Source organism: Micropterus salmoides, unplaced genomic scaffold (assembly GCF_014851395.1).
Source record: "Micropterus salmoides isolate LMB-PRFRI ecotype aquatic unplaced genomic scaffold, ASM1485139v1 Ms_hic_scaffold_1, whole genome shotgun sequence".
In the NCBI taxonomy this organism is placed as follows: domain Eukaryota; kingdom Metazoa; phylum Chordata; class Actinopteri; order Centrarchiformes; family Centrarchidae; genus Micropterus; species Micropterus salmoides.
In genome coordinates this window covers 46,537,670-46,564,255 of record NW_024040040.1, presented here as the reverse complement: position 1 = coordinate 46,564,255, position 26,586 = coordinate 46,537,670, and the positions used below count along the sequence as shown (strand labels likewise).

Below are 26,586 nucleotides of genomic sequence, written 5' to 3'. Positions count from 1 at the left end.
ACATAGACTGTATATAAAAGGTATCATACATAGACTGTATATAAAAGGTATCATACATAGACTGTATATAAAAGGTATCATACATAGACTGTATATAAAGGTATCATACATAGACTGTATATAAAAGGTATCATACATAGACTGTATATAAAAGGTATCATACATAGACTGTATCTAAAAGGTATCATACATAGACTGTATATAAAAGGTATCATACATAGACTGTATATAAAAGGTATCATACATAGACTGTATATAAAAGGTATTATACATAGACTGTATCTAAAAGGTATTATACATAGACTGTATCTAAAAGGTATCATACATAGACTGTATCTAAAAGGTATCATACATAGACTGTATCTAAAAGGTATTATACATAGACTGTATATAAAAGGTATTATACATAGACTGTATCTAAAAGGTATTATACATAGACTGTATATAAAAGGTATCATACATAGACTGTATATAAAAGGTATCATACATAGACTGTATCTAAAAGGTATTATACATAGACTGTATCAAAAACAAAAGTGACGTAACCTACACCCGGTAGTACTTCCTCTTGACGTCATTTTGTAGTCCATTTGACCTCGGGTGCTGGAGAATCCATTTGCTGTTACAAGCTAAGCTGCTGAAAGTTGTGTAACAGGGGAAACACAAAGGACACCGCTCCAGGGAGGACTCGTTCATCTAATTTATACAGAGGGTCTCTCCTCACATATCAACCCTCCAAGTCCTGAATTTGAATTATTAACGTTATTCGGAAAAAAATGTTTTCACTGTCAGCCTCGTTTCAGCCTCAGCAGGTAAGCCGACTGGATAGCAGCTTTTTAAAATCTAGCTAGCTTGTATGTGTGCTCTATGTCCTATGTCCTTTAATTATAATGTGCCCGAGAAGAGCTGTTACGGGAGTTACAGCAACAAGAGGTTTTGTCTGAGGTCGTTTAAATTTCTTCTACGACGGTCAATGACAACTCAGCTAGGCTAATGTTAGCATTGACAAGTCAACGGTATGTTTCTCCATAATTAGCCCACGCTTACTGTGTACGTGCGGTTTCTGTCATTTACATCTGATATGTGTGGGATGAAATAAATTGATGGTCGCTAATTGAATTTTCAAAGAGTTGAGGTTACATAAGTCACACACGGTGCCATCTCTCTGAGAGCAGTGTATAATAACACTAACATAACTGTCCTGTCTGGAAGAGTCACCTTCAATCCAGCTAAACTTTACTACATAAGACATGAAAGATAATAAACCACCATGTTTTTGAGAGACTGTTCCTCACCCTCCTCTGTTGGCGGACCTGCCAGGTGATGCTGCCCCTCAGCCAGCTCATCAATGCCCTCCACTCTCTGAAGAACTCAGCCACAGCTTCAGTCCAGACCCTGCACAAAGACTTCATTCCAGAGCACAGTTCATTTCTAAAAGAGGTGAGAGGGACACCACGGATACATGACATAAATCAGTAACCAATAACACCATGGAGTTTGTCTCGCATCACTTTTTTTGCAGGGAGAAACCTCTTCTCATTTTGATCAAGCACACAAATCAAGACGAATCCCTCATGAGTTGACTTTACTTTTCTATACTGAAGATATTTTAAATAGAGCTTTCATAATTTTTCCTAAACGTTTTTATGTGGAGAAAATAAACATTGTAAATAAGGCAGAGGATGCATGTCTGTCTTCAACAGTAGTAGTTTTCTTAAACACACAATAATAAACACTATGTGTTAAAAATACATCCAAAAGCATGTACAACTTCTTCAGTATATTTTCCAATATGTTCATTTTTATATGTCTCTGAAAAAATATGTCATGTGGGTTGTTATTTCCCATAACGATTGTCTCACAAAGGTGTAGATAAACTGCTTTTGCCATCCTTTCTTCATAGCCCAATGTGAGTCTGAGGGATCTTGGCCTGTCAGATATCAAGGTGAGTCAGCTGGATGAGCTGGTCAGCAGGTTACTGCCCACACCGGGACGAGAAGAACCTCCTGCTGTTCCTTCGCTATGGAGGACAAGTCACGTTTCTGCAGACAGCTTCTTTCACAATAAGCATGGTGAGCACGTCTGGCCGTTGAGCTGGAAGACGACCCAGCATTGTTGTTTTCTAAGAAAATGTACCAAAGCTTACTTTATCGAAAGCTATTGTATTATCAGAGATTTGTTACTTAAGAAAACACTTTTTGTCTGACAGGGTTTTCACACAGAAGGTTGGGGGTTTTTGGCTCCCCAATATTTCACAGACAATATCACAGTCCTCTAAAAGAGGTTTGCTCAGAGCTACAATTCTTGCCTGGTAAGAAACTGACTTTGAATACTTACCCTGCTGTGTGTAGTTTATCTATGTGTATGAATGACTGGATGTATAGGCTAGCGTTTAATATTTTTCTGTGTCTCTATTCAGTATGGGTCCAGAGTCGGGGTTTCAAGACACTTAAATCAAAGACCAGAAGAATGGAGTCTGGTTATGATGTTCCGCCGGAGTCTGAGCCCTATACCCCAGCATTCATGAAGGTCAGCACGTTAATGCACACTTCCAGCTGTTTTTAACATTCTGGTGGAAAGATTAGTGGGACATATTTTAAATGTACACAAGACTAAAAATAATAAATTATAATAGTAAAAAATGAGGGCAGACAAAGAAATGAAAAGGGCTGAATTTTGAAGCTTACAGACAAACTCTTTCACTGTTTCCCTCACAGGGATGGCTTCAGAGGGAAAAGGGACCAGAGGTGCAATCACTGGATCAACTGGCGAAACAAACAAACCTTCCAGACAACAAGCAGGAGGCATACAAGACGGGTTTCACCGAGGGGTTCATGAGGTCTCAGGCCTTCACTCAGAGAACACAAGGTATGCGGCTCACCCTATATAATGAAAGGAAGTATTAACAGGTTCACCAGCTTTTCTTTGGGTTGCAGGGCTGAGTTAATTGATCCTATGCTTGACATGAAGGACTTCTAGCTCACCTTTTGTCTTTGCTCTATTTTGACAGACTCACTCAGGAGAACCAGGTTGATCCTGTTGGCCCTCGTACTTCTTGGTATTTATGGGTTGTCAAGAACCCCGTTTCTCTCGGGTAAAGGCTCCTTTTCTGACGCTGGTTTGTTTCCGTTTCTATTCCCCCCCCTACTTGCAAATCAACTCGCAACCCTACATGCACATTGCAAATAAAGCTTGTTACTGTCTAAATATGTAAAATAAAAGTGAGAGCTTTACTTAAGCCTATTTCAGCTCAAATATTTAATGTAATATGTTTTTAATGTGTACATTAAGTTAATACCGTACAGTGTAGCTGATAAGACATAGTATTTCTCCTGTGGTGTGCATGTAGAGTTTGACTGATTATTCTGCTGCATACCACTCCGTAGTGATAGTTAAATATCAACTATGTATGTTTGAATGTCAGTATGCTGGAACAATTTGATTAGTTGGAAGTGATAAATGTGGAAAGGCAGCATATGTTCTTTGTATTTACATATGTGCATGTTGTAACCTGCGGGTATTCTGTCTTTCATTGTGAAACACTGTAGAGGAGCAAGTTTTTCTGGCGTTACTGTGCTGAACCAGTTGTTTTTGGGATTTCACAGTGAGGTTCCGCACCACATCTGGTCTTGACTCAGCAGTCGACCCCATCCAGATGAAGAATGTGACATTTGAGCACGTCAAAGGAGTGGAGGAGGCAAAGAATGAATTACAAGATGTTGTGGAGTTTCTCAAGAACCCCCAGAAGTTTACTGTTCTGGGTGGAAAGCTACCTAAAGGTATTCTATTTTCTGTTTTATTCACAGGTCTCATTAGCCTAATACACAAACTCTGCAACTGGTCTTGATATGTTATTTTATCGTAACTCCTTTGCTCTGTTATCCTCTCAGGGATCCTCCTTGTTGGTCCACCAGGCACAGGCAAGACTCTGTTAGCACGAGCTGTGGCTGGGGAGGCCGATGTGCCTTTCTACTACGCCTCCGGATCAGAGTTTGATGAGATGTTTGTGGGTGTCGGTGCGAGCAGAATCAGGAACCTTTTCAGTAAGTTTGCCGGATGTGAGAAAACGTGAGGAACCAGTTGCTCGTGTAGCCAAACGACTACAATCTCTCTTTGTTTCGTGGTTTGCAGAAGAGGCAAAAGCTAACGCTCCCTGTGTCATCTTCATCGATGAGTTGGACAGCGTTGGTGGAAAGAGGATCGAGTCTCCTATGCATCCCTATTCCAGACAAACCATCAACCAGCTGCTGGCTGAAATGGATGGGTCAGTTTTCTGGCTTTGACATTTTTAAAACTAAAAGCATAGTGTGAATAAAATGTTGCAGCCGATAACTTCTTTGACTTCTTATTGGCAATGTTTTGGTATTTTACAGGTTTAAACCAAATGAAGGTGTCATTGTTATTGGTGCTACAAACTTTGCAGAGGCTTTGGATAAGTATGTTTAAATTTCACACACAAACGCAGACTCGCACAATCAACCACTGTTAAATAACCAGTTGAGGTCTGAAATATGGTGAATCCGTTCAGTATGTAGATATAGTTCATGTACACAAACTGTTCCAGTTTTTTACCTCCCACTCTGTAACCTTTGTCCTCTAACACCTCTGGCTGTTTTATCCTTTTGGCCTCATTGTAGTTTCTATATTACACTGTCCGAATGGATCCAATTTCATAAACACAAATACAAAACAAACACTCGGAATATAAACTGACCCCTAACCTGTTTAATATAAACTACAATAAGACAAAAACTTAAAATCATACAGTGATTTTTGTTGACGCATTTTCATGGCAAGTATTTTTGACATTTGCTTTAATTTCCATTTATATAATGAGTTGATTTAAACCCAAATCCTAATTTGAGAATCTGAAAAGTACTCCACTACTTCTACTTCACACTATGGCAAACTAACCTTGCTTCTAAAGAAAGAGCATTCATTTAAAACATGATTATGGGACACAACAAACCCAGAAGCAAACACTCATCAGCATTTGGGTTGTAAAGCAGGAAGGTTAAGTCATTTAAAAGAGATGTACTATGAATCTTTAGTAACACTACTTTACTACTGCTTTTCAGCGCTCTGATAAGGCCAGGAAGGTTTGACATGCAGGTGACGGTCCCTCGCCCAGATGTGAAAGGACGCACTGAAATTCTCAAATGGTACCTCTCCAGAATCACAATGGACCCTGGTAGGTCTCAGTGGTAAAATATACAAGAATAAATTTAATATCTCACAAATTATTTTAACAGATGATTCTTAGTTGGCAATATTAGTGAGAAAATCCTGTACATTTTGCAGAAACATTAGCTCCCCTCATCAATTGAAACAGTTTTAGAGCATTCAAAGCTGTAAGCTTGTGAGAATACTTTTTGTCTAGCATCTCTGTAAAGGGCATTGTCTCTTGAACACTGATCACTTTTATAAAGAAGGCATTTTCTATTGTGTTTGTTCTTTCTCAGGTGTGGATGCTGAGATTATTGCCCGGGGCACAGTGGGCTTTTCCGGGGCAGAGCTGGAGAACCTGGTCAACCAGGCAGCCCTGAAGGCAGCCATGGACGGGAAAGAGACAGTCACAATGAAGGACCTGGAGTTCGCTAAGGACAAGATCCTCATGGGTGAATACACACAGTGTTTAGATCTGCGCTACATCCCCTCACGAGACTGATTACCTACACACACTCTAGTTAGGAGACGGGAAGAATGTCAACGAGAGATACCATGAATGGGAGTTTTGTGTTTTCCTAAAAATGCGTGACAGCTGCAGAGATAGACAGGAATGGCGGAAGCGAGAGAGGGTAATCGAACCTGGGCACCCTGAATGGGATTTTTATTTTTATTTTAATGACTTAATCCTCCTTTTTTGTATCCTTTTTTAATACCAGGCCCTGAGAGGAAGAGTGTTGAAATCGACAAGAAGAATAAAACCATCACAGCCTACCATGAGTCCGGCCATGCCATCGTTGCCTATTTCACCAAAGATGCAATGCCCATCAACAAGGCCACGATTATGCCTAGAGGCCCAACTCTCGGCCATGTGAGCATTTGTTGTGGCTACATAATCTATATCTCCTACTCCTTACCAGTGTTGTTTGCGTCATTTAGTGTTCAAACAAATCCTGAAGCTAATCAGTGTTGTCCTGATCTTTGTACTGTAGGTGTCCATGCTCCCAGAGAATGACCGCTGGAGTGAGACCAGAGCCCAGCTGCTGGCTCAGATGGATGTCAGTATGGGCGGCCGAGTAGCAGAGGAGCTCATCTTCGGAGATGACCACATCACCACTGGTGCGGGAATAAGAGATCTTGATTTACTTGATGATCTGGTGCCATTTCAGAACCAGAAATGCTTAAAGATAAAATACTACACCCATATTGTATAACCATATGTTTCCCAGAGGAGTATATGTACTGTAAAACACAGATTTGCATGGTTTCAAAGAATTTTGACCGATTTAGTGTCCTGAGGATAAATACATATTTATCAATACATTTTTATAAAGTGAGACATCTACAACTGTGATGACCTCAGACCTGTTATACTATAGTAAAATATTGTAATATTAATATAAGTACATGTCTGATAATATTGACTGAATGCTTTGGTCGTTTGCAATACAGCATTATTTTAAATCTGCTGTTGTGCATTTTAGGAGCCTCCAGCGACTTTGATGGAGCAACCAAAATAGCAAAAATGATGGTGACCAGGTTCGGCATGAGTGACAAGGTAAAATCAAAATTTGTGTGATACCTTCCGCTTACAGAAAAGACAGCATTTTCCACTACACAGTGCTGTCCTGAGGTTTTTACTGTTTACACTGCTGCAGGGCTAGACCTTTTATTTACAGTATATACAAGAAAGTGTTTGCACAAAACCATCTGTACATTTAAATGTTATGAACACGAACATAATATTTCTACTTCTGAGCAAACTGGCACTTTCTTATGAATGTACTTTGATTTTTTGTCATTTTTCCTATTTGAACCACTTAAGGTTTTTCATTATAACCAACCAAACACTACAGTAGCTGAATTCAGTGTGTCTCCAATTTATTAATTTAAGTTGCAATGAAAACCTGCAGCCGTCTAACAGTGCCATAACATAAAATTACACTTAAGATAATGAAACTATGTCTAACTCTCTCAAACAGTGATGATGATGATGATAATCACTACAAGTGAAAAATGCATGAGCAGGTCTATTGTTCATTAAACTTAAGGATGTAATTTGTGGGTTTATTGGGGTTTTTTTGCAGCTTGGTGTCATGACCTACAGTGACGTAACCAAGCAGAGCCCAGAGACGCAAGCTGCCATCGAACAAGAAGTCAGGGCTTTACTGAAGGTGAGCTTTCCCACAACACTCTCAAATAAATATGTTTAATTTACAGATTGTTTTTAGAATCTCTTTCTTTATCAATTTCTGATTCACCATGTGTTCTCTTCCATCCAGGACTCATATGATCGTGCTAAAAACATCCTCAAGACTTACAGTAAAGAGCACAAGACGCTAGCTGATGCCCTGCTAAGATATGAAACTCTGGATGCTAAAGAGATCAAGATGGTGCTGGAGGGAAAATCACTGGACCACTAGATACCTCAGTAGATAATCTTGTATCATATATATATATATATTTGAAGCCGTGCGATTGCACACTGGCCTTTTGGAGGCCTTGTATTTCATTTGTTTCCCTCTTATTATCAATGTGAAGATGACACCGAAATGATTAAGTTTCACCCCTTTATATAAATTTTTATTTCATTAATTTTCATTTGTCTGGCTTTTCCTGTAGAGAATACTATTTTAAAGTGCTTCACCGAAACGGAAATAAATATTTCTTCTCCACAAGTTTGTCTACTACAGTTCACAAAGATATTTGAGGTTTCACTGGGGGCTTTTTGTCCTCTACTCTCAAGACATATGACCTCCTAATAGTTTTATACATCAGAGCCATATTTGGTATCATAACAAGGTCATAAGGCAAATGGATTTGACAAATGGCATGGTTATTGAAGGTGAGATGAATGATGATTTAATCTCTGTCTCATTTTAATTTTGTACAGACTGGTGAACACCATTGGACCTTAACGTACCTCAGTCTAGAATGTATCAGTTGGCTGTAGCAAGGTACAGGTGATACTGCTGTTCTTGTTGTCTTCATGTTAGTTTTTCCCTCTAAATTATTTCTTTCACTGGCATCTACCATATGCTATCTGTTTTGTGTGTTCTTATTTATTTAAGTGCCCAAAGGTGTATCCTGTTTTCTTGAAATTAGTCATATGCCCTCATGCTCTATTCTAAGCTCACCTGTATGTGATAAAGGAAGGAGAAAGTGTGTGTATATATATTATGAGCGTGTCAAAGGATTGGCTTTGTGCTTCTGTTTGTTCTTTTAGACAATGGGTTCCTTGAAGCTCAAATAAAGGTTACTCTTACTCGTGTTGTAAAGATCTCAAATTAAACTTTAGCTTATATTAATTGATATTTTATTTGGCCACTTGGGGGAAGCATAACAAATTAGCCTATTACACAACATCTGGATATTATCACCTTATAAAGCTGATAAGGTTGATGTGTCAGCAAACACTTCCTTAGTTAGACCTAGAGAAACATTAGCAATTATTTGGATTGGTGTGTTTTGCCACCTGAGTTGCCACTATCAGAAGATATGGATTCATGCATTTATCCATTTGCAGATTCTGTGGTCAAACAATTAATTTATTTTCTCTTCTTTTTCAAGCATACTTGTCTATGTTAACACCAGATTAATGCAGTCATATTCACTGTAATGATGCTTATTCATGAACATCTATAAAGTAAAAACATTACTATTTCCTTTCAGAGACAATGTGGCCACAGGTTTCGGTTAAAATGACCAGGCAGAGGACTTCCAGTGATCCAGATCTGCTATTGATCAGATTCTTAAGATACACTGTGTTCTTTTGTCAGTCTGCAAACAAGAACAAAAGCTTATTTACTGCTGCCTTTGAATGATCTTAACTTACAATTAGTGTATTTAGTCCCAGATGTAGCCAACTGAGATGCAACAAGCCAGGGCATTGTTGTGCTCTCTTGTTCCTTTTCACTGATGCTTGGCTCAGTGTTTATAAAGGGTGATAGGGACAGCAGCACTATTCTGACCAAAGACAGCAACAGGACTGAACATTACGCTTCACTATGGAGAGGCTTGAACTTTTACTTAGGCTTTTAAAACTTCCCCGGAGCAACTAACATCTCAAAGGCATAATGGAGGACACAGAGGATGATGTAGCTGTTATCGGGATTGGATGCAATTTCCCTGGAGGTGTGACTGAATTATGGTGCTGTGGCAAGTGTTTTGAATTTCTCTTAGTTAATGTTTTTGTTTCCATTATTAAGGTATATTATATGTATTTTTATTTCAGGTGAAGGGTTAGACAGTTTCTGGAAGGTTCTGTTGGAGGGAAAGAACTGTGTTGTAGATATTCCAGTAGAGAGGTTTGACACCACTCTCTGGTATGATGCTGATGATAGCAAACCTGGAAAGACACAGACAACCAAAGCAGCTCTAATTGAAGGGTAAGCATTTATACAGTCTATGGTTTGGACTAAGATTAAGTGTTAATACATCTAGTGAGAGATGTTTGAATTATGATGGATCTGTTATTTTTACATTTTAGGTTCAATGAATTTGATCACAAGTTTTTTGGCGTTACTGAAGCAGAGGCGGATTTTATGGACCCTCAGCAGAAACTCCTTCTGCAGTGCACATACAGGGCATTAGAAGATGCAGGAATGGCTATGGAAAGCGTCAGTGGAAGCAGAACTGGAGTTTACATAGGTGACCGGTATTGTTCTGTGATTTAAAACTACAAGTACAACTTCATAATACAAAAATTGTAACATACTCTGCTTTTTAATGGTGTTACAGGTCTAATGAACAGTGATTATGAAATGCTCCGAAATGACAGCCCAACTACAATAACCCACTACAATGGCACTGGGACAGCAATGAGTGTGGCTGCCAACAGAATTTCATTCACTTTCAATCTCACTGGCCCTTCATTTGCCATTGACAGTGCCTGTTCTTCATCTTCGGTTGCTCTACACTTAGCCTGCCAGGCTATAAAGCAAGGTATTTCAGTATATTTCCCCTATAAAGGCCATGACCAAAAGCAATCTAATCAAGGCACAACATTTAAATTTTCCATTTTTTATTTCACTCTCTAGGAGACTGTGAGATGGCTCTGTGTGGCGGAGTCAGCTGTATCATAGAGCCAAGAGTGTTTGTTGCTCTCAGCAAGGCCAAGATGATCTCACCTGAGGGGACCAGCAAACCTTTCTCCAGCAGAGCAGATGGTTATGGAAGAGGGGAGGGCTGCGGTGTAGTTCTCCTGAAGCCTCTGAAAAATGTAAGCAAGTATTGTTTTTTTCTTTTACAGTGATTTCATGTCATTAATAAACTCCATGCGGTAGACATAATAGATACCCTGCTAATAGCATGACTTTCCATACAAAGGCCATAAAAGACTGCAACAAAATCTGGGGCATCATCAGCAAAACAGCAGTCAACCAAAATGGTCACTCAGTCACTCCAATCACCAAACCATCCATGACACAACAAGAGGAGCTCCTGCGCAGAATCTACTCAGGGTCTGACCTCGCAAATGTCCAGTACATAGAGGCACATGGGACTGGAACCCCAGTTGGAGACTCAACAGAGGCGGGAAGCATCTCAAATGTCATCGCAAAAGCCAAACCTCCTGGTTCAGAGACACTGCGGATTGGCTCCGTGAAGGGCAACATTGGACATACAGAATCTGCAGCTGGAGTGGCCGGACTCATTAAGGTTCTCCTAATGATGAAGCATGAGACCATTGTTCCCTCAGTTTTCTATTCAGAAGACATTGCCAGTGTAGATGTTAAAGCTTTGAATATCAGTATTCCGATTAACGTTGAAAAATGGGAGACAAAGGGGTCATTAGAAAGGGTAGCTGGGATCAACAGCTTTGGGTTTGGAGGTACAAATGCACATGTGATTGTAAGAGAGTACAGACAGACGAACTTTCCCACACAGATCCCAAAAGGCTGTAAAAAACTCTTTGTGATATCTGCAGCATCTGAGAAATCGTTAATCCTGTCCATCAAAGACCTCAACTGGAGGCTTGGCAACGATCAAACAGTTGACGTACAGGCACTGTTATACACTTCAGCATGTGGCAGGAGTCATTCTAGACACAAATACAGGAAGGCCTTCCTAACATCTTCCCTCTCAGATTTAGAACATCAACTGACATCTGCCTTGAAAACAAAGGTTGAGTCAATAAGGTCAGGAGTCCAGGTGGTCTTTGTGTTTTGCGGAAATGGGGTTGCCTACAGGGGCATGTGCAAGCAGCTCCTGAGAGAGGTTCCTGTTTTCAGAGATAAGGTAAGAGAAGTTGAGAATCTCTTCCAGAGTCATAAAAGCATCTGCATCAGTCAATGGCTTGCTGGTGACTATGATAATGAGGATTTCAGCAAGCCAAATGTTGTCCAGCCTCTTCTTTTTGCAATTCAGGTTGGCATTGCCACTCTCCTGAAGCACTGGGGTGTCAAGCCTGATGCTGTGCTTGGACACTCTGTTGGTGAGGTTGCTGCCGCTCACTGTTCTGGTCTCTTGTCTCTTGAGGATGCTGTGAAAGTGTTGTACCACCGCAGTGCTCTTCAGAGCAAAGTCACAGGAGGGAAAATGCTAATTGTTGGTAATGTGGCCGTAGAAAAAGTATTACAAATCCTTCAAGACTTTTCTGGGAAAATTTGTGTTGCAGCGTTAAATAGCCCCCAGTCCTGCACTCTGTCCGGGGATGCGGATGCTATAGACATCCTCCATCAGAGGCTGAAGATTGTGTTTATAGAGAAAAATCTCTTCCTCCATGAGTTAGATGTGCCAGCAGCATACCATAGCCACATGATGGATCCTATACTAGATGACATTGAGAAAAGAATTGATCCCTTGAATGCCAACACAAAGGAGTGCAAACTTTTTTCAACGGTGACTGGAGACAGTTATTCAGATGGTGACTTTACAACAGGCAGGTACTGGGCAAGAAACATCCGAGAGCCTGTTTTGTTTGAACAAACATTGCGTGCTGCCACCAAAGACAAGCAATCAAGAAGAAATGTGGTCTTTGTTGAGATTGGACCTCGAAGGGCTCTCCAAAGGAACATACATGAGACTCTGGGAAACAACGCCATAGTTCTTTTCTCTGTCCAGCCAGAGAAAGATTATGACACAATTTTGTCTATGGTGGCAAAACTATTTGAACTGGGCATCAGTGTGGACTGGCATCAGCTCTACAGGGGTTGTGAGACATTGCCCACATCTCTTCCTGTGTATCAGTTTGTCAAAACAAAGAAAGAACTGAATTTTGACACTGTGAGAAAAGATTATGAAGCATCTTCTTTCCCTCCCCACAAGCTCATATCCAAAATAAAGCAGGATAACAAAGAATACATGTGCGACCTTTCATTAGAGACTGCACCGTATCTTTGGGAGCATAAAAACAACGGTGTTCCCATTGTGCCAGGCGCGTTCTATGTTGAACTAGCTTATGCCTCAGTGATGGCAAGTTTAAGGCCAAAGAAACCGACTTCTCTGCTCCAGATCAGTGTACGATTTGACAGTCTGTTCACTCTAAGCTCAAACTGTCATCAGTTGAAAGTGACACATGCAGAGAAAGAAGCTTCATTTAAAATACAGTCTTCTGTCGCAACACATGCCTCGGGCACATATAGGTGTACAGATGGCCAAGCATTGTTAGAAGAACTGACCATTTGTCTCGACATGATCTCCCAAAGGTGCAAATTGGTTATGCAGAGAAAGCAGATTTATTCAATTCTTTCTCAAGCGGGATTTGAATACGGCTCTGTCTTCAAACAGCTTGATGTTGTGCATTTTGGAGATGAATTCAAGGAAGCTGTGACAACAATTCAAGTCCCTGGTGAACTTCTAAAACACCTTCATGACTACTTCATTCACCCTGTGTTATTGGACTGTTTCTTGCAAATGACTGCTGTCGTAGCTATCGGACGGCTAACAGCCAAGCAGGGATTCCCCTCAGCTATTGGTAGCGTAGCCATATCAGGACCACTACAAGAGGAAATGGTCATGTACTTACGAGCCACTCAACAGACTCCAAACTTCCTCGATGTATGTGGTTGCTTTTCCACCACAGAGGGCCATGTACTGGTGGAACTTAAAGGTGTGAGGATATCATATTTGGGCAATTGCTCAAATGTTCTTCAGTCACGTTTTTTCCACAATGAAGTAATTGCAATTCCTGAGAAGAGTGACTTGCAAAATTTCAAAATAAAAGCAATAGTTTTTGAAGACAAACTCGGCATTGCTAAAGGACTAAGGCCATACATACACCCAGAGTCTGCGTTTGTGGAGAGCAGAGAGCACTGGACTGCAGACCAAGTTCGAAATTCAGTGTTCCACTCACTTAACACCAATGTAGATTTGGACAATGTTCTCTTCATGTGGGGTGTAGAGGACCTCAGTCACTTGTCATCTGAGCAGATGCTAGACCGCTTGGTGACTTGCTGTGAGCTATTTCGCCAGATCACTTTAGCCTTGAGAGAGAGCAAACGCTCTTGGACTGTCTACGTCATAACCTATAGATCAACAGAGATGATTGTGGACCATGTCAGTCCTGGTTTTGTGCTGTCCGGTATGACAAGGGTTTGTGCAACAGAGATGTTGGGTCTCTCTTTTCACCTGATTGACCTTGCGTCTGTGACCAGTGAAGACATTCAAACACTGGTCCATGTAATAAACCCCTGTAAACAACAAGAGGTGATGATCAACAAAGGGCAAACATCAACAACAAGAATAGCACGGACCCCCATGATGGACAGGGCTTTACGTGAAGGTGATATGCACTCAGTATATCTGAACGACTTTGTTCTGCAGACACCTGATCCGTACAGTATGGCTGACCTGTCTGCCATCCCCTACAACACAAATGTAAATCCTGTCCCAGAGAAGTCAGTTGAGATTCAGCTAACCAATGTATGCGTGCATTCATCTGATTACTTTCCTGTCACTACTTCGCATTTGAACTTTGGCAAGACTATGTATTGGAACAAGCATACATCACAGAACCACAGGCTTCTCGCTTTAGATTTCAGCGGTATTGTCACAGCCGTTGGTAAAGATGTTCACAGTCTAAGAGTGGGAGATCATATTGCTTCATGTTATCCAGTTGCTGCCACTGCGAAGATTATAATTCCTGAAGCTGTGTGCTATAGCACGAAAAGACTCCCATTTCTGAAAGAGACTCCATGTGTGTCTTACTTCATACTGGCATGGGAGATCCTGCAGAGGATGCTGTCTAAGGTAAAACAGCAGCCCAGAAAGCTGGTCATTATATCCTCTAACTCAGCCTCTGCTCTGATGAAAGTGTTGGCTCTGACAGCAAACAGGTCAGGCTGGAATGTTTCCTCTCTGCCGCATTTCAGAGGAGAACCTCTACATTTTGATCAAAGTCATGCATTTGTATTTCTCCCCCCATTCGATCATTCTTGGCAGGGGATGTATGACAGTGGTGGTTATGAAAGACACATTATCTTTGTATGTAGTGAACACATGTCATCCTCACTCACAGCAAACATGTGTGCATTGAAGACTGAACACGTGCATGCACATAAACTTGATGTGTCTAATGTTCTGCAGAGAGCCAATCTGCAAGTGCAAAACAGTAACGTCTCTAACTGGCTAATGTCATTACGCTTTGATGTAGCATCTATACCTTTGAAAAGGGAGACTTTTCAATTATCAAGCACAAAGGAGCCTCAGTCCAATGCAGAGGATAAGTCCTACTTCACAGCAAAGACAGTGCAGCAAGTTGTTCTAGATCACAGAGAATCTGATTGTCCAGTGTCTGATGTCCCTTTGCTTACAAGGCCTGGACAACTCTTTAAACAAAGCTGTGTTTATATTGTAACTGGAGGGCTCTCTGGTTTGGGTCTTGAGACGGTAAAGTTCATTGCCCATAATGGTGGAGGCTGTATTGCAACACTGTCCAGAAGAACTCTGACTGATGAAATGCAATTTGAAATGGAACTCCTCCAGAGAAGATATGGAGTGACTATCATGAATGTTCAATGTGACGTTTCTGTGTCGATGCAGGTGGTGGATGCAATCTCAAAGATTGAACAGAGATTCTCCTCTTGTCCAATCAAAGGAGTGTTTCACAGTGCTGCAGTATTACATGATGCGTTGATTGAAACCCTTGATCAGTCCCTTTTTCGAAAGGTGCTGCAGCCAAAAGTGAGTGGGGCTCTAAACCTTCACTATGCAACACTTCACAACAAACTGGATGTATTTGTTTGCTACTCCTCCATCTCTTCATTCATTGGCAATCCCTCACAATGTAACTATGCAGCAGCCAATTCCTTCCTCGACACATTCTGTCATTATCGGAGAAACCTTGGACTTGCTGGACAGTCCATCAACTGGGGTCCTTTGAACCTTGGTCTCTTGTTGAAAAAAGACCATTTCCAAAAGTTCCTAGAGGCAAAAGGGATGATGATAATGGATGTGTGTGACGTTCAAGAGGCACTTGAACAGTGTCTTCTGACGAACAGACCACAACAAGTCATATGCAGGTTCAATTTCAAAAATCTTAACATTCATGTACTTTCACAAAATGCATCCCTCAGAGAGCGGCTGTCAGCTTTAGTGGAAATGGAGCTAAAAGATGATATAAGTAATGAGCCCAGGGTTGAGCTTTTGCCTTCCACACATGAAAGTGTGAGAGCAATTGTCAGTGACATCAGCAATGTTAGTGTAGATGAGCTGGAGGATGACTCAGCTCTGTGTGCACTGGGTATTGACTCGATGTTGGCCATGACTCTGCAAAATAAGATATTCCAAGAGACAGGTGTGAATGTACCTTTGGTTAGAATATTGGACCCCAATAGTACACTGGCCACTTTGTCAACTACTGTAAAAAATTCCATGTTGCATCAAAGAATACTTTGAATGATGGGGGTTTTGAGAATGCATGAAAATGCATGGGATTAATTTTTGTTTTTGCACAGGGTTGTTTCACTGTTCTCATAGCAGTCAAATTGGTCAAAATTCTTTGAAGTGGGCATGCTTCAACCCTGCAATAATTGTTTATAGTTATAAGTATATATTATAGTTGTTTTTCCACTGGCATCTTTGCTCATTCACAAATGTTCAAATAACGTGCTGTACTACTATATGATTTCTCTTGTAATATATGTATATTTATGTTGCTGACAAGTTCTCTGTAGAGGATAGTACAATAACTGTGATCATCAGTGTGCTATGGTTTCATTCCTTGGGAATATTAAGAAAGTGTTCTAAGTCAGCTTATAGCTCCATGTATCTAAAAATATGTCTAAAATGTCGTTGCAGAACAACTTATTAAGTCACAAATTGAGATTGGAATAAACAATAAGGCTGGTGTTATTTCATGGTTTTACTACTATCAACAAATAAGAATAAAACCCACAGTTCATTTATCCTACTAGCAAGTGTCGTTAGTGAAGCCAAAGCCTGATATACTGTAGTTTGTGTCTTCATGCCATGGAACTTCACTGTCATTGTCATTGTTTGGATGTTGCACTAACACCTAATGTTTTCAAAATAAAAATGTCTTGACTTTCAAATGGATTTTTGAAATTGTACTTTTTTTTTTGGAATATTTGTAATAATAAAAACTTCTAATGTTTTACATTAGTTCCAATTTCAAAAATCTGTACTGTGAAAACTCCTCAGAACAGTCATGTCGCCAGATCATTTCTTGATTGAGAGAACTGCTTAGATGCAATTTCATTTTAGTAAGAAAACAGTGCTACAAACAATAAGATAATAGATCACTATATCTGTTATCATATTATTTGTATGTCCTTGCTGTGGCAATATCATCTAGGAGAGCAGTGTCCTTATTCACATAATGTGATAAATGATTGGTCAGCAAAAGGCTCAGTAATCACACTTGCCTCCAGTGGAACATTTATGGGACATGCCTGACTACTGTATCACATGCTTTGTTCCATCATTATCATAAAGGTGATAATCAATCAGAATCAATGAGCTATCAGTGATAACAAGTGACCATGACCTGTGAGAGATGAGGGAATGTAAAACAGGCAGATAAAAATGAGTTGCAATAGTATTATGAAAGCCGAACCCTGTGACAGACTTATTAAACACAAGCTTTAAAGTTTAAGATTTATTGAAAATTAATAATATAATAAAAATGCGTAATTTACATAAATTATTCACCATTGAAATAATATTTTAATAAGCAGAATTGTGTGTTTAATTGTAATGTAACCCTGTTTTATTGTTGTAATCATAAAGAAAATAAAATGAATAAAAACATCCTTTCAAAATAGGTATCCAAAAAAGTGAGTAAAATATCATGGTAAGGTTATAACAACGTAAAACAATGCCAAAACTACATACCGAAATTAATAAAACCAATAACCAGAGCCAAACCTCAAAACAACAACAACAAAATCAGCAAACATGTGGCATTTATACAAGAATGCTGTTTTTTTGCAATGGCCATCATTGTATTGAATCCAGTGACAAAATTTTCAACCACACCAGTATTATGGTGTACTGATAACTGATGCATTTTGTTATAAATATATATATATATATATATTTTACATTTCTGTGTTTGCATTTGTCATTTTTACAGTCTGGTAGAAACATCTTTCATGGCTCCAACTGGGAGAGCCTCTGTGTCATCACTGAAATGTTCACCATCACCTTCTTCACTCAATAAAGCTACTACTGTTGACAGCATGGCATTGGGATCCAACAGTTTCACCAAAGGCACATTCACACCTCTCTCCTGAAAGATGAGATTCTGCAGAGTCATGGCCTGCATGGAGTCAATGCCTAAGGATAAAAGAAGTGATTCATCTTTCAGCTCACTTTTATCCATGCCAATGGTCTCACAAAGCAGAGAGACGACATACTCTTTAGGTGAGACAGATTCTACTTGTTTAGTTTGAGAATCTATCTCTTTGGATTTTTGGAAAGCCTCTTCTACCAATGCAGACAGGCGCATGGTCAAGGCTGCATTTTGAGAGAGGATGTTGTACCTGATGTTTCTGAAGTGAAACCTGCAAACAGCTTGTTGGGGTCGGTTGATCAAAAGGCATTGCTCCAGACTTTGATGAATCTCAGCCACATCCAACACCATCATGCCCTTTGCCTCCAGAAACCGCTGGAAATGCTCCTTGTTCAAGAGGAGGCCGAGGTTTAGAGCTCCCCAGTTGATAGACTGTCCAGGCAGCCCGAGTTTCCGCCTGTACTGACAGAACATGTCGAGGAATGTGTTGGCGGCAGCGTAGTTTGTTTGTGATGCGTTTCCAAGAAAAGCTGAGATGGAGGAGTAACACACAAAGTAATCCAACTGACAGTTCTGTGTTGCGTTGTGCAAATTCAGTGCACCATTTACTTTTGGTTTGAGAACCTTCTCATAAAGCGACCTGTCAAGGGTCTCAATTAGCCCATCATGCAAGACGACAGCACTGTGAAACACTCCTCTGACTGGACAACCAGGGAATTTCTGGCCGATGACACTGATAACCTTGTGCACATGCTCAGACACAGATATGTCACACTCCATGGTAGTGATGCAGTTTCCACACTGTTTCTCCACATTGTGTATCTCTTGCTGCACATCTGGTGTAGGCTTGCTCCTGGAGAGTATAACGATGTACTCTCCCCCTCTTTGCGAAATGAACTTGACAGTTTCGAAGCCCAGACCAGAAAGACCACCCGCCACTATGTACACTGCTCGCTTTCGGAAAAGCAGCTTTTTTATTGGAAGTACTGGAATGTCAGACAGCATAGTTTTGGCATCTTTTCCCAGAGCCACAACGCCCAGTTTCTTTGAGTTGAAGTATGATTGGGATTTTTCTGAATTGAGGCTCTTGATGCTTTCAGATTTCACACTCTGAAAGGTAAAGCTTTCAAGACCAAATTTCCTGCTAAAGCTCATTGACTTCAGCCAGTGATAAATGCGTGGCCTTTGTGCACTCAAGGATCCCTTTTGCAAAATGGCTGGCATCTGAATTATCTGCACGTGAACACTTTCCCTTATACTTTGGAACACACCCTGAGCAAGGGAACACTGCATCTGAGATTCGCAGATGAAGACAACATGTTGGACACCTGGAAAGTTGCAAATTTTAAGAATCAGAGATTCATTAAATGGAGGCAGCACAACAAATGCATCCATTTGATTGACATCCACAAAAGAGCCATTGCACTGTGTGCCAACAATGACATTCCAACCTGACTTGTAAGAAGTGATTGCCAAGACTTTCAACAGAGCAGAATCAGGCACAGAAGATATGATTCCTAGATTATGTTTGGCTCTGGGCAAAGCTCGATGCAGGATCTCCCATGCTAGCACAAAATAGGAAACACAGGGTGTTTTTCGAAGAAATGGGAACCGCTTAGTGCTGTAGCATACATCCTCTGGAACTCTGACCTTGCTGGCCGCCACCACAGGATAACAGGAAGCAACATGGTCTCCCACTTTCAATTTCCTGACATCTTTTCCGACGGCTGTAATGGTACCACTGAAATCAAGAGCCAGTAGCTTGTGGTTCTGTGATGAGTGTTTGTTCCAGTACAGTGTCTGGCCAAATTTCAGATGCGAAGCACTGACAGGGAAGTAATCAGATGAATGAACACATATCTTAGTGGGCCGAATTTCAACTGCTGTATCACCGATTGGCTGGGCCTCCTCCTCAAAGTGGATGGCACTCAGTTGAGTCATCTTATGTGCGTCGGTGGTCTGAAGGATACAGGGTTCAGATATTGTAGAGGTGAAACTGCACTCTGAACTGTCAATGGCTTCTGGTGGAGTGCGCACAATGGAAGGTTTCAGAATCAGCCCATCTTTTACCACCAACTCTGGGTACTTGCTACAAGGACATGATCTTAGGACCTCAGACAGAGCTGCAATGTCCCTAGCAGAGATTGTGCTTATATCAATCAGCTGAAATGAAAGATCTGGTATCTCTGCAGCAAATGATCTTGTCATGCCAGCGAGAGCAAAACCTGGACTTATGTGGTCCAGAGTGATGTCAGATGAACAGTAGGTGACTGCCCGGATGGAGTGTGGGAAGCTAATTCGCTTTAGCTCAAGGACTATTTGGCGGAAAATCTCACAGCAGCTCGCCAAGTGCTGCAGGACAACATCAGCTGCCAGTGAAGTGAGGTTTTCTTTGCCCCACAAAAACAAGACCTCATCAAAGTTTTTCTCAATATCTGTTATATTGAGATTTGCCAAGAGAGAGGGAAACCCATGACTCAAGATATATTTAGCATGTTTGAAGGATACATATCTAGACTTCACGTCCAAATATTGCTGAAGGCCTTTAGAGATCCCTATATGGTCACAGAAGACCAAGGCCTTAGGCGGAAGAGCCGATGTGAGGCCTTCAGGGATGACACTAAAGGCATTGTGGTAGAAGTACTCTTCCACCACATGAGAGCGACTGCCAAGGTACTTGATGATCACATGCTTAACCTCAACCAACACTCTTCCTTCTTTATCTGCAAAACAGCCACAAACCTCAATGTGATCAAGGCCCACATCAATTGCTCTAAGGTAGATAATCATCTCATCTTGCAAGGGTTCAAACACTGTCAGACTTCCTATTTTGGCAGGAAATCCTGGCCTACCAGCAAAAATGTGCTTCACTGTAACTGGGAGAAGCTGCATCAGAAAATCTAGCACAACAGGATGAATACAGTAGTCGTGCAACTGAGACCGCAGTTGTTCTGGAACTGTGACAACTACAAAAGCCTCCTTGAGATCTTCTCCATAATGCACATCCCCCTTATTCTGGAAAACATCTCCATACTGAAAGCCTCCTTGAGAGAGATACCCATAGAACGCCTGAGAGCTAACTACAGATTTGCATCTTTTGTAGATGGAGCTTAGTGAAATGCACTGCTCCTCAGTCAGCCTCTCTTTCTTTGAAACCACTGTGCCTGATGCATACAATGCAGATGCTGAGAGTACCATGAAACCAGTTTCTTTCTCTTTTTGTTCTAGTTGCACCTTCATTTCAGGGGAATTCTGGGTTAAAACAAATGGACTGTGAAAACTGACACTGAGCTGTAGTGAGCTGAGCGGTACTTTTGGTTTACCACTGGCCATGAATGCGGCTAAGCCCAACTCAGCATAGAAGGCACCAGGGATGATGGGTATATCATTATGCTTGTGCTCTTTCAAGTAGAAAGATGAGTCAGACTTCAGATCACAGCTGAAAACGTTGCTTTCGCTTCCTGTCTGACAGAGAACAGGATGATTACTTGCTGTTCTTTTCTGTGCTGCCCCAATGATGACATCTCTGTATGAGCAATCAAACTGGTATTTCAAAATAGGCACTGGAACTGTCTCATATCCTATGTAGAAGGTGCTCCAATTTACATGGACACCCAGTTCAAACAGCTTAGAAACAACAGAAATGATTGTTTCATGATCTTTCTCTGGCTGCACAGATGCAAGAACAGCTGTGTCATCACCCAGAGATTCCATGATATTTCTCTGTAGTGCCCGTCTTGGCCCTATCTCCACAAAGACTGTGTTCTTCTTTCCTTTAGTTGCTGACCTCACTGCCTGCTCAAAGGCTACTGGCTCACGAATGTTTCTAGCCCAGTATTCCCCTGTGCAGAAATCACCCTGCTGGACTTCCTTGCCCGTCACTGTTGAGAACAACTCTGTGTCAAGACATTCACCTGCAAGGAGCCAATTGTCTCCTTAATTTCTGGCACAATTGGGTCCATCATGTGGCTGTGATAAGCAGCAGAGACATCCAGTACACGAACGAACAGATTTTGACTGTTGGCTGAGGTGCTTAGCTCCTTATGGAGGCTCTCAATTGCATCTGCCTCACCTGAGAGGGTGCAGGACTGAGGGCTGTTGAAAGCAGCAAGGCAAATTCTTCCAGAGTAACGATGGAGAAGAGCAGTTACCTCTGATACAGCCATGTTGCTGATCACAAGCATCTTTCCCCCAGTGACTTTTCTCTGGAGAATGCTGCGAAATAGACTACTTTTACTGCATCCTCAAGAGACAAGAGGCCAGAACAGTGAGCAGCTGCAACCTCCCCAACAGAGTGCCCAAGGATTGCATCAGGCTTGACACCCCAGTGTCTGAATAGGGTGGTAATGCCAACTTGGATAGCAAAGAGGAGTGGTTGGACAACATCTGGGTTTTTGAAGTCACTATCCTCAAACTCACTCTCAAGGGTGTCCAAGATATTGAGCGTACTCAGTCTTTGGAAAAGTTGTGCAATCTCTTTGATCTTATCCCTGAACACAGGCTCGTGTTTAAGTAGCTGTTTGCACATGCCATGGTAAGTGACGCCATTTCCACAAAAGACAAACACTAACCTTGGATCTGAGTAGGACGGGCTAATCTTTTTGGCTACAGTGGCACTTAACTTCTCTTTAAGATCGACTAAAGAAGAAACCACAATGGCCTTTCTGTATTTATGTTTCAGATGGCTCCTCCTACAAGCTGATGTGTACAACAGAGAATCTAGATTAACATTGCCATCTGTTTCTAGTTCTTTAAGGGTGTCTTCCATCATCAGAGTAAGAGATTTTGGTGAATTTGCAGACATGACAAAATACTTTGCCTGTTTCCCATCAGTCTTTCGCTCATTGTGTGACTGTATGTGCTGTTTGACAATGGCATGTGCATTTGTACCCCCAAAGCCAAAGTTGTTCACTCCTGCAATTCTTACACCAGAGGCTTCCCACTTTTCTGCTTGGATAGGAACTTTAATGTTCAGGGCTTTGGCATCTACACTAGCAGAATCTTGAGAGTAGAAAACTGAGGGAACAATGGTCTCATGCTTCATCATTAGGAGAACCTTAATGAGTCCGGCCACTCCAGCTGCAGATTCTGTATGTCCAATGTTGCCCTTCACAGAGCCAATCCGCAGTGTCTCTGAACCAGGAGGTTTGGCTTTTGCAATGACATTTGAGATGCTTCCCGCCTCTGTTGAGTCTCCAACTGGGGTTCCAGTCCCATGTGCCTCTATGTACTGGACATTTGCGAGGTCAGACTCTGAGTAGATTCTGCGCAGGAGCTCCTCTTGTTGTGTCATGGAGGGTTTGGTGATTGGAGTGACTGAGTGACCATCTTGGTTGACTGCTGTTTTGCTGATGATACCCCAGATATGGTCATGGTCTTGTATAGCCTGTAAAGTGAGAATAAGACTAAAATTAAACAAGAATGAGAGTATAATTTGCGTCAATGACTTGGGACTGAAAATTGTGATATTTAGTCCCAGTCCAAATTATGTAAAAAAAACAACATTTAGACTTGTAAAGCATCACTGGAGAGAAACAGGGCTACCGACAACTATGAAGTTGCTGACTAATAAAACGTTAATGGGTACTGTTCAAACAGTTTAATGTTTAACAGAAGCAATTAGTTTCGTTTTAGTAAATCAATTAGTTATTAATTCATAGTGGTCTAATATCTGATTTGGTCCGATGTTAATAAAAATTAAAAAGTGAAATTGGGAAACTTTTGTTATTCCACATAGTCTAACCTTTTTCAGAGGCTTCAGGAGAACAACGCCACAGCCCTCCCCTCTACCATAACCATCTGCTCTGTTGGAAAAAGGTTTGCTGGTCCCTTCAGGTGAGATCATCATGGCCTTGCTGAGAGCAACAAACACTCTTGGCTCTAGGATACAGTTGACACCTCCACAAACAGCCATGTCACAATCACCTGACAAGATAAAACATATTTTACATCTCTATATCTCACACAGTAGTTTTCTGAATGCCATTTTAACATGTAATTTAAAGCACTATGGTGGGGCATGGTTTTACATCAGAGTTATTTCACAGGATGCTGTCAGTGACTTTAATTAGACATACTATACAGACCTTGTTTAATTGATTGACAGGCCAGATGAAGAGCCACGAGAGATGATGAGCAGGCACAGTCAATGGACAGTGAGGGGCCAGTGAAGTTGAAAATGTAGGAGACTCTGTTTGCTGCAATACTCATGGCCAGCCCTGTGCCAGTCCAGTGGTTGATCACCCTTGGGTGCACGTTTGCAGCATTTGTCTCATAGTCTCTGTTCATCATGCCTATAATAAAAGAATAATAAAAAAGGTTATTCAGATAGTTAGTTATTTCAAATTAGTTTAACCCAGATGGAAGTTTAAATTGTAAGTAAGAATTTGATCCAGCAGAAAGTACTTGCTAGTCAACACATATTTACTGACTTACCAAAAAACACTCCTGTCCGGGTCCCACTGGCCTTCTCCATAGGAATTCCAGCATTCTCTAAAGCCCTGTAGACACACTGAAGGAGCTGTTTTTGTTGAGGGTCCATTTGTTCCACTTCACTGTCACTGATGCCGAAAAACTTGTGGTCAAATTCATTGAACCTGAAAGCATTCAAAACCATTACATCAAATTTGGAGACTTTCATAATCATAATAATAAAGTAATTAATAATTAAATTAATATAATACTTTAATTGTCTTGAAAATCAGATGTGCTTATCACAGCAGCTTACTTCTGTTGCTGGTTGAACACAGGCAATGTGAGAGGATACATCAATATTTTATCCATCTATATTATTTGACACCAACAGACAAGACTTTTCCAAAGTCTCAAAAATCCAGTTTAAAGAAAACAATCTAACACTAAGGACTACAAAGAAATGGACACATGTGCCTATATGTAAGTAAGCCTATCAAAATCTGTCTAATAATAAGGTTTAAACCATACCCGTCAATCAGAGCAGCCTTGGCTGTGCGGGATTTACCAGGTTTGTTGTCATCAGGGTCATACCAGCTGACTAAGTCAAATCTTTCTTTGGGAATTGGCGCAGAACAATTTCTCCCATCCACCAGAACTTTCCAGAAGTTGTTAATCCCTTCTCCTGTTTGGAAAGATAAAGAAAATATATATAAAATAGATAGATAGAAACAAATTATTGCGTGCGTGACTCCCCTGATTGGCAAGACAAAGTTGTAGTGAAAAGGGTAGAAATCACTTTATGGAATGACATTTTTTAGAATTACCAGAGATTAATTTGACCAACCCTGGGGGAGGTTGTATGTCTCAAGTGAACACACTTTAATCTGTTAGTTTTAGATCTTAACTAATAATGTTGAAATGATGCAGTTTGTCTTTTTTTTGTAGTATTTGTTATACAGTGTTCTATAACTACATTCAGAGATATTGTCCATTTATCTCAATGCACATTGTGAGACACAGAGAGAATCTGTAAATGGCAAATTTGTTAAAATGAATAGAAAAACAAACATGAAAAAACAAACAAAACACAACAAAATCAAGTTTTCAGACTCAAATGGCTTACCCCCTGGAAAATTGCATCCAATGCCTACCACTGCAATACTGTCTTCATCCATTCTGGCTGAACATCGTTGGGAAAGAAAAATCAAATATCTTTACTGCTCCGTCATGCCAACATCACTCTTTTTTCCAGGCAACATCCCATGCAGAAATAAATGGGTTTAGCATTCTTTAAACTGTGTAATTAATCCAGTTTTGTCATGCACCAGTGCATCCTTACATCCATACCGTTGCCTTTTCCCTCAGCGATGGTATCACTGCAGGACCTGCTGTTGATTCTTATAGCCAGCTTCTTTTCTTTATTAAATATTAATGATTTATTGTATACGTAGCCATGGTGATGAAGGACTTCAGTGCACACATTTATGGCGCCTTGGAAATGATTAGACTAAGTTTAATGGGTACATGAATAGGTTGTTAAACAATGGGGCGGCTCTAGGTCTTGTTTCATTCAAGCTCATCACAGTTATGCCATAAATAACAATCAACCAATTGATCAAGGAAATCAAGTTTAAGATCTTCTTATGGTTAACATTTTTTAAATTAAACCACACAACTTTATTAATCTGAAAATAATAATTTACCACACAATGCTTTATACTACACAAACGTGTTGTATGTTAAAAAAGAGTGTGTTCCATTAGCTTTATGTTTTGATCACATACGTTAAGATGAAAGTAGATGTTGAAAGATGCGCTTTAAACAAACTCTCAACAAAGCAGCGATAATGACTATAACTAACAATGTGTGCAACGTTATCTTTGGGCACATTATGCAAAGACTGACTGAGAGCTTCAAGTGCTTTTACAGAACATTATGATGTCCCAGTGAAGTTGACCTTTTGGATATAAAATATTCACTTCATAATTTTTTCCTATTAGACATTTCTGTGAAATGAATTAGTGTATGAATTCTTCCAAAAATGGGCGATCACAGTGACTTGACCTTTGATCACCAAATAGAGCTGAACAATTAATCAATCAACAATGATCATTCTCTCCGATATTGCAAATCTTATCGCAATAATCAGTCAAAATAATCACAATTTGATTTTTTATATGATTCAGCCCTACCACCAAATTCTAATCAGGTCATCCTTGAGTCCAAGTGGACGTTTGTGCCAAATTTGAAGAAATTCCCTCAATGCGTTCCAAACACCTCACTTTCGTGAGAATGGGGACAGAAATTATGTA

At 40.6% G+C, this 26,586-nt stretch overlaps 3 protein-coding genes across 4 annotated transcripts; 2 read left to right on the top strand and 1 right to left on the bottom strand.

Moving 5' to 3' along the window:
* The first annotated feature begins 586 nt into the window (after positions 1-586).
* LOC119912190 (ATP-dependent zinc metalloprotease YME1L1-like) lies at positions 587-8,431 on the top strand. 2 transcript variants are annotated; one of them, XM_038731260.1, is made up of 18 exons: positions 587-812; positions 1,321-1,440; positions 1,904-2,072; positions 2,210-2,311; positions 2,420-2,529; positions 2,718-2,868; positions 3,011-3,094; positions 3,606-3,779; positions 3,891-4,043; positions 4,132-4,264; positions 4,374-4,436; positions 5,079-5,191; positions 5,463-5,618; positions 5,886-6,037; positions 6,159-6,285; positions 6,651-6,724; positions 7,254-7,340; positions 7,449-8,431. In XM_038731260.1, exons 1-18 carry the CDS (start codon positions 777-779, stop codon positions 7,587-7,589), a joined length of 2,145 nt encoding a protein of 714 aa, XP_038587188.1. In that variant the 5' UTR covers positions 587-776; the 3' UTR covers positions 7,590-8,431. The 2 variants fall into 2 exon arrangements, with proteins under 2 accessions (XP_038587188.1, XP_038587182.1); XM_038731254.1 differs by having other exon boundaries at positions 3,011-3,118.
* Positions 8,432-8,548: 117 nt separating this feature from the next.
* Positions 8,549-16,645, top strand: pks1 (polyketide synthase 1). Its single transcript, XM_038731284.1, has 6 exons — positions 8,549-9,300; positions 9,401-9,554; positions 9,656-9,816; positions 9,907-10,110; positions 10,206-10,387; positions 10,495-16,645. Exons 1-6 carry the CDS (start codon positions 9,243-9,245, stop codon positions 16,000-16,002), a joined length of 6,267 nt encoding a protein of 2,088 aa, XP_038587212.1. The 5' UTR covers positions 8,549-9,242; the 3' UTR covers positions 16,003-16,645.
* Positions 16,646-17,209: 564 nt separating this feature from the next.
* Positions 17,210-26,431, bottom strand: LOC119912201 (highly reducing polyketide synthase cm3B-like). Its single transcript, XM_038731270.1, is given in 8 exon segments — positions 17,210-21,768; positions 21,771-22,082; positions 22,085-23,246; positions 23,604-23,785; positions 23,947-24,153; positions 24,296-24,456; positions 24,803-24,956; positions 25,398-26,431. Coding segments are annotated over 8 exon segments (6,303 nt in total). The 5' UTR covers positions 25,450-26,431; the 3' UTR covers positions 17,210-17,695.
* Between the last annotated feature and the right edge of the window lie 155 nt (positions 26,432-26,586).